We start from the raw sequence: 14,635 nt of genomic DNA on the forward strand, positions 1-14,635 counted from the left end.
CTGTTTTGTGTTTGATCAACAACTGAAACGATGAGTCGATTAGTTCATTAGTCGATCAATAATTGTTGTGAAACGACAAAACAATTGCCAGATTATTAGAGAATGAAAATAATCAGTTGTAGTTGCAGCGACTGTTTGATTTTCAAGCATGGGGTCAATTTGACGCTGCGTCTCTCTCTATTCGTCACTCGTATTCATGTCATACACAGTAACCAAAGTTCCCCCAAACTTGACATCTGGTAAAGAGTGAAGAGACAAAGATGGCTACATATAGTGTTCAGAACAGTTACATTTCTGTCGTCTTTGGATAAGCTCTGCTTCTTGGCCCTAATTGGCACGAAGCACATTCACAAAAAAGTAGTGAGTCCTTCGATAACTACAAAGCAGAGGTCAATTACTAAATAATGCTGGACTTTATGCTGGATCATTATGTGTTCAGTTCAGATATGAGTCTTATTTTAAAACCTCTACAAGTAATTCATTTATAGAGAGATTATTAAGCAAAATATCATAATTGCTGAATAAGCTAAGCAGTTTTTTTTTGTTGCTACAGCTAGGAGCACAAGTAAACACTGTCCTCTCTGGGTTTCACGCACACAGACCCCCAAGTTTTAGCACTAATTGTCTTGCTAACTGCACTGGTGTGTTTTGAAACTCTCCTTCCTCTCACTCTTCTCCTCCTCTTCTGCCCCGCAGCTCGGGCAACTCTCTCCTCTCTATGACTAATGATGTTCTCTCAGTCTCAAGGTTTTAGCGGGATAATTATATTAACCCCTGTCCTCTGGCTGATCCCAGCACAGCTCGTCTTCCCCAGGCATCCTCCCCTCCACGGTCCCACTGTGTTCTGTATTTGCTTGGGTATGTGTGTCTGCAGCTGTGTGCGTGCGTGTTTTGGTGACTTTTAGGATAAATTAAATGAGAGGACATGCAGCTAAGAAAAAGAGCAAACGCGTGTTATTGTGTGTGTGTGGAAAAATAATTGGGTGAAGGAATGGGGATTACGGGTTTGTGTGCGTTGGTGGGCTTATTTACAACAACATGCCTTTACACATCAGAGGTTCAACAGTGCGTCTCTAAAGTTCGTGTGGCGGGCATTCCGTCTCAGAGAGAAGGCCCTGAGAGTATTCTGTCCTCCACTGCCAAAATATTTCTTTCTGATACACACACACACACACCAGACATAAAGATCCTACAAAGATCCTTATCGCCCCTGGGGGTCCGAGGACTCTGTGGGGGGCTGCACAACAGGAAGAACCTCCCAACAAACCCCATGTCGTCCCAGAGTTTCTGTCTCATCATCACATTTTCGTTCCCCCCATTGGCTCCCAACTCCCTTTACTTCTTCTTCCTCATTCATATCTTGAATAAAATGAGGATGTATAATAACACCCCCCCCCCGCCTCCCGCCTCCAACTCGCGCCCAATTTCCTCCCTCCCCAGGTGTTACTCATTGCTGTAGTGTTCATTAAAACACATTCAGCAGCAGTAAGGACTCTGCAGGGAGGTTACGCGCTAATATGCAGCACTGTTAACACCGTGATCTCAGGGTCGATCCGGGCCGGACAGGGTGAGACCGATCTCTCTTTAGTGGGGAGACACCTTAAGATGCGGTGACATGGCTGCTTCAGGAAGAGCGGCGTCAGCCATTCTGCATCATTCATGCTGCATCATGCTGCATGAATATTACAATGCCGGCGTGCAGAGTCTTAAACTACCACCCGCCAGGTGCCAAATGCCAGTAAAATATGTCTTCTGTGGATGAATTAATAAGGGTTGCCCACCACAGTGGTCAGTCAGGGTGCATGTATTCATAGGTGATAACATTCAGTGTTTGTTATTTATAGGACAATAACTTTTTATTAGTGTCACGCAGAGACAAGCAGAGAGAACTATAGGTGAAATTGCTGAGGTGGGGCTTTTACACAGTATTTAATTTATGGCTGCATACTAAGCACAGACATATACTTCATTACTGGAATTTTTTATTTTGCACAAGAACGAATGGCAGTCTGTTTTTTTGGACACATAATCAAACGGACAATTTACTTTAAATAGTGGATTCTATTCAGTAGAAAAAATGTTTTGGCCAATAAAATAAAATTCCCAGTTACCCGCTTTTTTGTGTGTGTATTTAACCAGTAAAAGAACATTTTGACTTTCGGCTGCTTTGATAATATTTTGAGTGATGATCAGTAGATATGGCTACTTAATAAGTTCTCAGAGTTAGTTCTGATAGAAACATTTGAATGATTTAAGGGGTGTTCAGATCAAACGAAGCCCTGCTAAAAAACAAATTGGTGGGGGCTTGTTGATTCGGGTACAGACGAGACGATGAAATATGATCCAGGAAGTTCAGTTTGATCAACAGATCCATGAGATTTGAAGCTTATCAGACACCAAAACATTGCACACTTATATTACTCAGACAGAATTTAGAAAGTCATCATCACAGCAATCACTTTAACTTTTGTGTTGCGACAGTCAAAAAGTAAAAAATATCTACCTAGTGTGTGAGCTTGCAGTATTTCATCTCGCTGGAAGATGTAACTGTGCTTTGTGGCAAGTTGAACAGGTTCAACTTTTTTGCTGGATGACCTTGCGTTTTTTTTTAGTTTTTGTTGCAGTGAATGAGCGGTCTGCGTTCCTCATCCACTGCTAAATTTGGTCTGAACGTGGTCTTATACAATCTTTGCTCCGCTGTATGATTACCGCGACTGATTACCACTGTCTTTATGTTCGTTGGTTTTCTGATTTTATTTTATGAACTTTCAGGGCAAGAATATTCAAAAGCAGAAACAAAATAATTACACACAGACTCGAAACTAAAAACAAAAAAGGTGGCAAAAGAAGCAGAAATGTATCCATGATATGCTCCAGTGTCCATAGCTGCTCTGATTGAGATGTTCACCGTCTGGAACTATGTGTACTGCACATTGTCACAGTCAGGGGGTTATGCATTGAGTATGATTTAAAAAGATAGCACAAATAAAGTGGACACTAAAACAGGCAAGAGAGGCACATAAATCAACATACACTACAGAGTCAATGTGCTTACTGATATCAATAAAGGGACCACAAATCTGAATAAATTCATATCACTGAGCCACTTCTTAAAACAAGCGTTTACTTACGGTTTAAGTGACCAAGAAAGTTATTCACAAATGGTGTCTCATCCTACACAAAGCCTTACTGGAAACAGCCAGGGTGACAAAATCCTTTGATAGCTACATATTAATTACCCCTGCAGTTTGAAAGGCCAGCAAAAACACTACATTTTAAACAGCTGGCATGTAACCCACACCTGAGCTCTTCCAGTATCTCTCTCTCTCTCTCTCTCTCTCTCAAACACACACACAGCCTCTGCTGTGCTCATGAGAACGGTCCTCTGAGGTCTGGACAGGAGAACAGGATGTGCCCAGGCTCCATTATTTAGTTATTTGGTTCTGTGCATACAGTCCATACTTCAGAGAGCAGGTAGCTCAAAGTGGCCCTAACTCTGCCTGCTGCTCTTTACACGACTCCAAACCGACCAATCAGAGCGATGCTCTCAGGAATGTGCGCGCACGCAATAGTCAGTTACTGTATCCTGTGTAAATAATTTACTCGTACGCTTAGTCACACACAATATCTCTCTCTCTCTCTCTCCATCCATCCCTCTATCTAGTGCATCACAAACTAAAAGACTTAACTCAGAGCAAACTGTGCTAATATAATGAATCATCCCACGTACACACCAGGGAGGTCACACATCCCCGTACTCTGCATAGTAGGCACACACACACACACACACACACACACACACACACACACACACACACACACAGGGTGTGGATTGCAAAGACAATCAAGGTCATTCCTGCATTTTGAATAATTTAAGAAGTATTTTTGCTGGACAATTTCACTCAGCTTCTTCCTTCTGAGGCCCAAAAACATCCAGTGATCTTTCAACATTGAACATGTACAGTGAGTGCATGTATCTATGTTCTTGTGAGTGTTGTGGAGACGCCAAACACACAGTCACTTCGGCTGCCTAAGATGCTTCAGTGGAAAGGGTTTTCTCCTTGTATGGCTTTTGTGATACGCCCCACAAAAATATGTATTTTTTTTAAACCCTGAGAAACTAGAAAAAGACGAAAGGGAGGAAATGTATCTAAAACATTTTTTGGTCTTTTGCAGTGGACAACTTTCATTAGATAATGACAGATAATGAGCTGGAGTGGAATGATTTGTTGAGGATAAAACCACAAGTTGTTTTTTTTAAATGAATGACGGTGACGGATTGATAGACGTGTGAAAGAATTATTGTGGTTATGAACAGAGGCACAGTGTAATCCCTGCTCACCACATGATTGCAGGGGAGGTCAGTTATAGATTACCTGTTTAGTCTAGAGAGAGAGAGAGAGAGAGAGAGAGAGAGAGAGAGAGAGAGAGAGAGAGAGAGAGAGAGAGAGAGAGAGAGAGAGAAAGGATGGATTGTGGAGAGGGGGGGGTGAGGAGGAGAGGTGAGAAGGAGAGGGAACGTTTGAAGAGACTCATGCTGCTCTCCTGCTACGGGAGGTTGCACTCGAGGAAAATCGATCCTCTCCCTTCAGAGAAAGAAATTTATGAAGCTGGAACATAAACGCAGTCATGTCCAATTAGCTGCTCTGAATTTACGAGGCAAGGCGAGGGAGGAAGTGGGAGGGGACGCGGTGATAAAGACCTCAGCAGAAGCCAATAAGGCGTGCTGCTGATCAATGATCCAAGCTTCACGCAACACCCACTCCTCGCTCGGTCGCTTGCCGTTGAGCTCGGGGATAGGCGATGTTGGAGGGCTCGGCTTTCCTGCAGGCCGCCTTCTACCAATCAGATTTGAATTTATGGACATACTTAAATATCACCTCCAGGCGTGATTTAAGTCTGATATGTTTCTTCCCTAAAAAAGTTAAATTGCCTAGTTAAAATGACATCTTAGACCTAAAACATTTGAATGTCCCCAAAGCGGCAATTTGTGGTACAGCACAGTGAACTATAAAGATAATATAGACGCAATTAAAACAACACAGACAACAACAAAAGTCCATGATTACGATCTATCAATAAATAAGACCAATCCCTGTCTACTCCTTCTCCCTCAATGAAGAATACAGAATCTATGAATGTGTAAATATTGTTCTTTTCTTTTCAAATTCCGGGGACACGATGTCTCCTCCTCATAGACCGTGTATAAGAAGTGGAGGTACTCACCGGGACGTCACCCATTGGTTGGTGAACTACGGTTTTGGTGCCTCAATTTTGGCATATTGGCCGTTGCCATCTTGGTTAATTGCAACAATATGTGACACGAGAGGGGAGAGCTAAGTACCACCGAATGCTGAATACATGGTTACAATTAACTTTCATGAACTGAAAACACACTGTTAACGGGTTAAAGTTGTAAAACGAAAACATGGATGACTCCCAGACCGGACAACGCCGTGGTAGCCACCTGTCAATCACAAGGTAGCCACTCCCTTAGACCATAATTTACTCAATGAACATCATGTTGTATTGAAGAAGACTTGAAACTAGAGATTGAGACCACAAACTCGTGTTTACGGAGGTAATAGATCAAGTAAGAAGTAGGGTCACTTGTGTAAGTTGCATACAGGACCATGATTGGCTGTCAAACTAGTCGCGATGTCGCATAAATCCTGCTTGTACGCACACGTGTTAAACAGAGACTTGACGTGAGCACGGGGAAACTTTCGCTGATGAATGTGAAACTCTGCACATATGTCATTCTGCACAGTGAAGGTCAAACATCTGAGTGAAGTAACGACAAGCAAAACACATTTTTGAGTGGAGGGAGACTTCATGTCCTCCGTTCAACAAAAATCAGATATTATACACTTTACAAAGGTGCGGCTAAGTGTAGGGCTGTTATGTTGTATTCTCATTTCCTGTCCATTTTCCTGCGATTTCATTCATCGCCTTGCATTTGCACGTGGTCCTCCATGTCATGAGTCAGCCCTGGTTTGGGTGTTAAGTCTCCAACAAAAGCCCTGACACTCATTGCCCATTAGGCTCTCACTCTACTGTGACTCCAGCAGGTAGCGTAGCCGGTTGCGGTATCGGGGGAGGGAGTTGTTGCAAATAGCAAGTGGGCCTTCTCAGTGACGGCTGATCGAACACAGAGTAGAAGAAGAGGGAGGTCTCCTGCTGGGTCAGAGCCGCATCGATGCGGTCTGTCATCGCAGGTTAGAGCACGTCAATGCGGACCCTCCTCCTGCTCCTCCTCCGAGTTTCACCGCTGTGGTCGGGGAGGCAGGCAGACTGTCAGCGCTCTGACACAGCTGCCCTACTCCCTGCTGAACCCCCCCCCCCTGCATCGTCTATACCCGCCTATTTTCTCCTCCACCTACTCCGCTCAGACACAAGTCCACAACCCAATTTACTCAATGCGCTCCACAGAGTGCACTGGTGTTACGGGCAGTAGTAAAAAAAAAAAAAAAAAGAAGAAAGGAAAACAAATCTAAAAAGGAGTCAGGGCTGCAGACAGAAGGGGAAAAGACAGACAGAGATGGGGGATAAAATGGATGAACAAAGAGGAAGAGCGTGAGCAAAGACTGGAGGACTGGAACGGTTACAGTAGATGGAATTTTGGAGCAAAATTTTAACTAAAAACATTTGAAAAAATAGTGGGAGGAGAGTGCAAAACCGAAAATAAGAAAGCGGGAGTGATAGCAACTTCCCCGGAGAGAAATAGAGGAATAGGCATCGACTACAGTAAAGAGACAGATAAAGCCCCATTAACTGCTGCTTCCAGCTGCTTTCTCAGACTCTGCCACCACATGACTCCCCCTTGATGTTTGTTTATCTTTCTTATTATTTATTCTCCTAATTGCCGCGTCTCTGCCGTCTAAAACAGGCAGTCCTCGCGTCATTAAATGCACAGCGCTGACATGACTTCACAGAGAACGGACAGAGAAACACACAGATAAGCTGACAACTAATACGTCTATTAGATAAGAAATACAGATCATTGATCAATGCAAAACATAGTGTGGGCATAGATCATACAATACACATGCACCAATTCTGTCTCCTACTGTCGCCTACGAAATGGTTTTGCCTTAACATGTTCTGGAGGAAACATAATTGCCGTCTGAATTATTTACTCTGGCAACACTTTTGATCTTTGTACCACACAGACACCACAGTGATGTGGTCTGGGGTACGTAGTCCAGAACTTTGACACAACAAAGTTTTGGGTTTCAAAAACACTTTCGACAGAGAAAGATAATGGTTTTGGTTAAATATAGGAAAAACCGAGACCACACTCTCTCTAACCTAAACACAACCATATAAATGCCTATTAAGTAGCAGATGCCGCAAGTGAATAATGTGACGCAAGAGCAAGAGATGCTCAGTTCAACATATGTAGATATTTATAGAGGTATTTTCATGAAAACAGTTGGTCATTCTGGAGATAAAAAAAGCATAATCCAGCAATGCATTTCTTTTAAAACATATCCTTTTGCAAACTAGTAATATAGTGTTGTATTGTTCGGATGCTAAGCTGAAGCATTCATGGAGTAATACTATCTTCTTTATGTTGGACCATTTTAGTTGAGGGGACACCAAAATAAAATGTGCATAAAAACAATTCAGAGTTGATAAAGAACGAGTCCTCAAGAAATTGGTCAGTGAGCAGAACGATACGTGTTACTTATTAGTATTGAACAGTCTTTACAGCAAATAAGTCAATTAACTTATTTACTATATAGTCTTTGATTTCTTTTCTGCAATCGTTTTTGGGGAAAGATCATGTGTTGTGTTGGTTGATGCCAGGGAACGACCACGGCCATTGTTAAAAGTTTAGCGTTGAATGGAAACAAACTGCAGTCTCCAGTGTTTGAGTCCGATGTTTTGTTGAGCCATCCATCCACCACGACCTCCTTCCTCTGCAGACTTTGTGGCTCTACAGTAACATCAGCCGACTTCCTCCTTTGCTCCCAACGGACAAGACTCATAATTCCAACCACTGGTGGAGGCTTTGTCCCTTAAAACGTAAATATAAGATGTTTTTGCCCATTTGCTGAAACGAACGATAGGCTCGTTTTTCTCGGGAGGACAGTCTCCAACAGACTGATAAACAGAAGTATTGACCCATAATTACACCAGCTAATTAAACCACTACCTTGTGTGTGTGGTTTCTAATGCAGACTGGAATACATTTGAATCACTTACTTCCTTCTGCTCCTAGACTCCCTTTCTCACCCAGCTTTCTCTTCTTGTCCTTCTTTGTCTTTTCCTCCCCTCACCTTCTCTAATTTCATCTCTCCTCTCTCTCTGAGTAAATAGACAGGCTTGTGATGGATCCAGCTGTCCTGTCTTAACTTCCTCCAGCTCAGAGCTGATACTCCCACTTTGATGACTTTGCAGTGAAGGCAGACATCTTGCGCATTAACATATGATTGTGCCCATGTATTATTTGTATGTGGAGGGACCGAAGAGGGGGGGGGGGGGGGGGGGAATCGGGAGAAATCCCAGTGCAAGCTGTCAACCGAAAGAGAGAGAGAGCTAAAGAGACGCGGCACTTGAAAAGTTGGAGTGTCGCATCATTCATGCGGAAGGACTGCAAGGCTAGAAGCACTCCTGGTCTTCGTTGGCTGTACTACGTGGCAGGAGTCACAAAAGCAGGTCAAGGGGACGTGCAAAGTTTCAACCTGCAAGACTTTAATGATATAATAAAATAGCAGAGGATTTAGTTAACTTTAGAAATCCAGTGGCATTTCGTGAAGGTAAATTTATGGATCCAGACTCATCTGCTCATGCAAGCTTTAACCTCTATATGTCGACTGTCCAGATAACTGACTAGAGGGAGGACATTTCCTCTCGTAGGCTGCAGCCATTAGGCCCCGCAAGACACAAATTGCACAGCAGCATATACGTAGAAAATCACTTTGTTCTTTAGTATTGATTTTTAACTACAACTTCTAGATGCTGCACTCAGCGGCGCTTCCTCTTTTAAGATGGGACAGATGAGATTTATCACCAAAGATGCGGGAGATGAGAAGCGGTGATATGTTCGGCGCTGTCAGTCACTCAATCCAGACGTTAGTCACCGCGCCTCTGCTTCTCAGATCTGTTGGCTGTCATCGCCGCTCTCGGTTAAATGCATCACAATCACTGGAGCCAGAAACACTCGCGCACACGGACCTGTCCCATTTCACACACACACACACACACACACACACACACTCGCTCGCTCTCTATTTCCTCCATGAAAAGGAGATGTTCAATTTCCCTCTCCGCTAAGTGGACAGCTCGTGTCCTTCAGAAGGCATGCAGGAAACAAGGCCTCGTCGACGGATGGATTTTCCCTGGCACGTCCCTGTCAGCTCGTCCAGGTGATCAGAGAAACATGGGTAATTTATAGGACCGCAAGCAACAATGTGATGCGAGACAACGTACCATGATCGACTGCCTCCATTTCGTTTGCTGTGAAGTTTACTACGCGTTTTCTAACTTTCAGTCATTTCAGTCATCGTTATCCTGTATGTAAAGTAATGTCGCCAAACTAGGATTGAGGTTGGTAGGCCGACAGGATAAACCACAAAAAAAAAAGAAAAAATTGATGAGAAAGCGCAGATTAGTGTGAGGAAGGAAGATTGAAGCAGTCATCCTGCCAGAATACAGGGGCCATTCTTTGAATATTTGATGCAGACGGATAGCTGTTCACTCCTGTGGAACAAACTGGATTGGAGTCCAGTCGCTCATCTGGAAAAGGCTGTAATTTAAAGTCGTAGCTGCCGAATGTCCTTAAGATCCTCATTTCCTTCCCAGCCGAGCTACAACCTCTGGATCAGACCACCTGGGCCCTGCCCTCTGCCGCGGTCGCACTGTGCACACATTATGTTCATGCGTGCACGCACACTTGTGCGCACACACACTCAGATACTTGAATTTCACAGGCAGTAATTGTAAACAACAATTTGTTCCAAAATAGATTACCAACAATCTTGGACCAACAGTGTTTTGCATTCATCTTTTGCAAGTGTATTCTTTTTTCACTTTACATCCTGCTTTGTGTCCCTGTGCTCCAGATATCTTGAGAAAAAGGAGAAGCGACAAGCTTTATTTTATTCATTATTCATCTATCCTTTATTTAACCCAATGAGATACAATATGTCTTCTGCCAGGGAGTCCTGGTCAAGATGGGCAGCAAGTAAAAAATGTCATATAAGAGTACAAATGGGGAAGAATAACATCACAATAAAAACATATTAAAAAACAACAGACACAAAACATACATGAACCAGGTGAGGTTGCGCTCATACTACTTGATGAATCAATTAAAAGTTTCAGGTCTACGTTCAGTCAATCTGGAGTTTTGACTTTCAGAAGAACTTTAGTAAAAACGGTTTGATTCCTTTTTGATGCTTTACTCAGTTTGGGTGTAGATACACAGAAGCTGTTGGTGAAATCAAATGACAGAGAATCAGGTAGCCTGGCAACTGTACAAACTGCTCAAGCAAACATCAACATAGAAATGAGTGCTGTAGCTTTGCATGACACTTCTGAAATTGAGACCAAATGAAAATCAGCGTTTTCTTTATATAAATGTATTTACACCAATTAATCTTGATGGCATTGAATATGGTGCATTTATAAGTGTACACTACACCCATACGGTACACACACACACACACACACGTCTTACTTTTTACTCTCTTTGTCAGGTGTGCAGTGTAGTCAGTAAACAACAAACTACTTAGAACCTTACGTACCTTAATCCTATGATCTTAATCTGGTTTAACCACTATAATGCAATTCACCCACAATAGATTTTTTTTCCATCTCTGCATCAGACCTTTAACACTCACTATTTGCACTTCTCTTTTTTTTGTCTAGTGTAACAATATTATAATTTCTAACATCATTAACACCAACAACCTGCGTGTGATTACAACTTTCGTGCTCTGCCTCTCTCATCTCATCTGTGTACTCTCCTTCTTTTTTTTTGTTGAAAGGTGTAAGTGTAACCTCCATGCCTCCCAGTGCCTGCTGCAGGATGGGAACCTCCAGTGCCAGTGTGAACACAACACCACGGGCCAGGACTGCCAGCGCTGCAAGAAGGGCTTCAAAGCCAAGTCCTGGAAGGCTGGTTCCTACCTGCCAACACCCAATGGAACCCCCAACACCTGTACGTACCTAAAACATGCTATTCTGTTAATTACTCACCAATCTGACACACAGTTAGATAAAAAATACTCAGGACTTTTTACCTTGGCTTTTTTTGTCAGCTAGCTTTACTGTATTATGAATGGATACGACTATTAATTGATTGAAGTTGCAACAATTAAAAATGTTTCCCGGGAGGAGCCAAGACTCTGCTGAAGATTTAGAATGATTTATTCTGCATTTAAAAGAAAAGTTAGATGAGAAGATTGATATTACTCTGAGGTTAAAACCATAAATACACAGGGAAACAACTAGCCTGCGTCTGTCGGGAAGTAAAATTCCCTAACCAGCACCTCTAAAGCTCACGAGGAACACATTATATCTCATTATCCCTGAAGTGTCAGCAGGAAACGGTCAAGCACATAACCCCGGGTAAAACGTGAATTGTCCTCATTACACTTTAGTTTTTGTACAGATTATACAAATGAGACAAAACGTATTAATTCATGAGCTTTTGTTGTGATGGAAAAGAGCCCGTCTTTATGCTAAGCTAAGCTAAGCTGCTGCTCACTGTAGCTTCTTATTTACCGTACAAACGTGAGGGTGATATCAATCTCTATCTATTGGAATGAAAGCGAATAATCTTTTTCCACTGAAGAGAAACGCCGCGCTTGCTAGTTGCTCCATTTACGGCTTGCAGAGCTGATGTTGCAGTCTTAAGCCCAGCTTATTTTATGTTACCTTAGTGCTACGTTAGCGGTTATTGCTGGTAGTTTAGACCCGCTGATGCTAATCAAAGCTAATGCTAGCTTTGTGTCCCATTAGCTGATAGTGGGTCACAGATAGCTCCTGTACAGAAAACATTTGAAACATTGTCCAGTGTCTTTTAGAGAGTAAAGAATGGGAATACATTCTACTTTAGCCTCTCACAATAACAAAATATTCTTGATTTAATTGTTAAGTATTTTGTGTATTTTCTTTTGTTGTGTTATTTTACTTGCATTATTGCGATTCTATTTCAAAACAAATATACATGCAGTGATTTCCAGCATGCTTGATTGATGATGTATGGGTTTTGTCATGAGGTTTTGAATGAAAGGCAGGATCAAGGGTACAAGTTGAGAGAAGTCGATGGAGAGACTGAGTTCTCCGAGTTGTCGTCTCCTCAATGCAGAGAGCAGATCAGAGCTGTGCAACAACGTGGGAGTGCGTGGGGGGAAATCCTCTCGGAGAGTGTAGCCAGCTACAGTAGCTAGCTAAGATAAAATAATAATCTAGGGCAGCCCCTCCCTAGTTTTCTCCTTTCAAACAAACACTGACACACTCGCATGTACACAGAGGGGAACACAGGCAGATACACACTCACATACACCTGTACCTGCACACACATACACACACACACACACACACACACACACACACATACTCTGCAAAGAATGGCTCTATTGTCAGCCCTTTTTTTGTAAATCATGCTGTTGCTTCCAACCCAGTTCTAATGGTGACACACAACTTCAGAGCACATCACCACCCTTTTAAACTCCTAAATCCCATTAGTGGAATTTAAAAATTAAAAACTTGCTCGGTTGAAATCGTACACAAAATGGCCATGGCTCACGAAACAGTTTGGTCTCCACGGACTGCATTATGCATGCCAAGCTAACCTAACTATAAATACAATCTTGGTAAACATGCAGGAAAGGCACAACGTTTTTGATTCAAGCGTTGCAAAGTGGCAGCGCTCTCTTAAAACATACATATATGATGAGGACCTCTGAATGGGAGGATTTTGGGGGAAGAGTAACGGGGCAAATTAGGGAGGATGCAAGCCCAGTAATTACTCCGGGACATTGAGAGGTGGTCTACAACAAACCGTTATTTTGCAGAACAGCTCTTAAGCTCTCTCTGCCACCTGAGTCTGATGAATGAGGCACAGTCAAGTCTTTAGGCAAATTGAATGCATAAATAAACAAGTTCTCATCTCCTCTCCCTCTTCTTATTCTCTTTCAGGTACAATTGCTGGTTCCCCCTCCGGTTCTAGTAAGTAATAATGCAAAGCAGAGGAGGTGGAATTCCACACACTCTCTCTCTCTCTCTCACTCTCTCTCTTCCCCCTTTTTTGTTGCATTGTTTTTGAAATGTAACTTTTAACCCCGTACCTCGCTTTTCCTGCACGTCTCCTAAACTCTACCTCTCTCCTGTGATGTTCAGCTGGCTCTCCACTCAGTCACTCCTCTTTTCCTGCATCTCCTCTCGCAGTGCTGCAGCTTGGGCCCTGTGTGCTTTATTATTAATAGGCCTCTCTGTCGCCATGTCCTTTCATCACAGCACATCACACTAACCTGCACAGGAGGAATTCTTCCACAGCTCTGCTTTTCTTATTTAGACTAAAGACACTGCTGCTGCGGATGGATTGAAGAAGGGGGTGTGGGGGTGTGGGGGGGGGATGGGTGTTGGATGGAGCAGCAAAAAGAAACAGAGAGAAAAGACAGAGAGAAATGCTAGAGAAGGATGTGGGCATATAGTGTTGTAATGCAGTGTGATTCCGGGTGAGGAGCTCTGGGAGGCAGGAATAAAAGGGAATTTGATTAGGGATTCTCTCTTTGGAGAGGCTCTCAGCCTCCGAGCTGTTAGACAGAAACGATCGGCAAAGTGGCAACATCAACCCTGACAGCACTGGGCTGTTCTCCACATGGCCGGACAGTAAAAGGCTGATGCATGGATAGACTGAGCAATTGGACTGCACTGCAGAAGTCTGCAAAGGTCTCCTCTCACAATTAAGAGACAAAATAATGGGTATGATTTATCAAAGAGACAAATGATGCTTGCTAATGGGATGATAATGAGTTTAGTGGTTCAGTTTCAGGTTCCCACAGATTCACTTTTTGTTTGTCAATCCACGTTTTTTTTACCTGTGTTGCTGAACCTTTACTGCCACTGAAGGTGAAGACGAGACAGAGGGTGAAGCTGAGACTGAAGCGGGGTGTGAAACTGAAGGTGAAACAAAGAGCGCCACAACCATCTCAGAAGCTGAATGGTCCCCGGCTATTACCCATGAGCCCTTTGGAGCCCCTCTGGAAGGTGCGGGAAAAGTACATTAGCCATAGCCAGAGGTACTTGATAGCTAGTAGCTACTAGTTGCTTTGTAGATGAACACATGCCATACTGCACACACTGCAGAAATCTCCATCTTTGTTTATTACTGAGACTTATTTTATGAAAAGAAGTGAAGACATCTGCCATCGCAGAGACATCATTTCAATGGAAGTCAATTTGTTTCATGAAATTTCGAGAATAAGGCGTCATTTTCCCCTTATTCTGTCTTCCTTCAAGACTCTCACACGTCTTCAACAAATAGTTTGACAATGCAGGAAATGCCTCTTTGCTGCTTAGAGTTTGATAAGAAGATCGATACCACTCTCCTGTCTGTGGGTCAAATATGAAGCTAGTTTATTTTAGCTTAGCACAAAAACTGGAAACTTCTTATTTG

At 42.9% G+C, this 14,635-nt stretch overlaps 1 protein-coding gene across 1 annotated transcript in view; it reads left to right on the forward strand.

Moving 5' to 3' along the window:
• ntng2b (netrin g2b) overlaps positions 1–14,635 on the forward strand; it is a 56,749-nt gene that overhangs the window by 21,654 nt on the left and 20,460 nt on the right. Inside the window, exons 4-5 of the mRNA XM_079178860.1 lie at positions 10,998–11,170; positions 13,156–13,185. Of these exons, the coding sequence (XP_079034986.1) occupies positions 10,998–11,170; positions 13,156–13,185 (203 nt within the window). The remainder of the gene's footprint in view (positions 1–10,997; positions 11,171–13,155; positions 13,186–14,635) is intronic.

The sequence above is a fragment of the Pholis gunnellus genome (genome assembly GCF_910591455.1).
Source record: "Pholis gunnellus genome assembly, chromosome: 18".
NCBI classification, from domain to species: domain Eukaryota; kingdom Metazoa; phylum Chordata; class Actinopteri; order Perciformes; family Pholidae; genus Pholis; species Pholis gunnellus.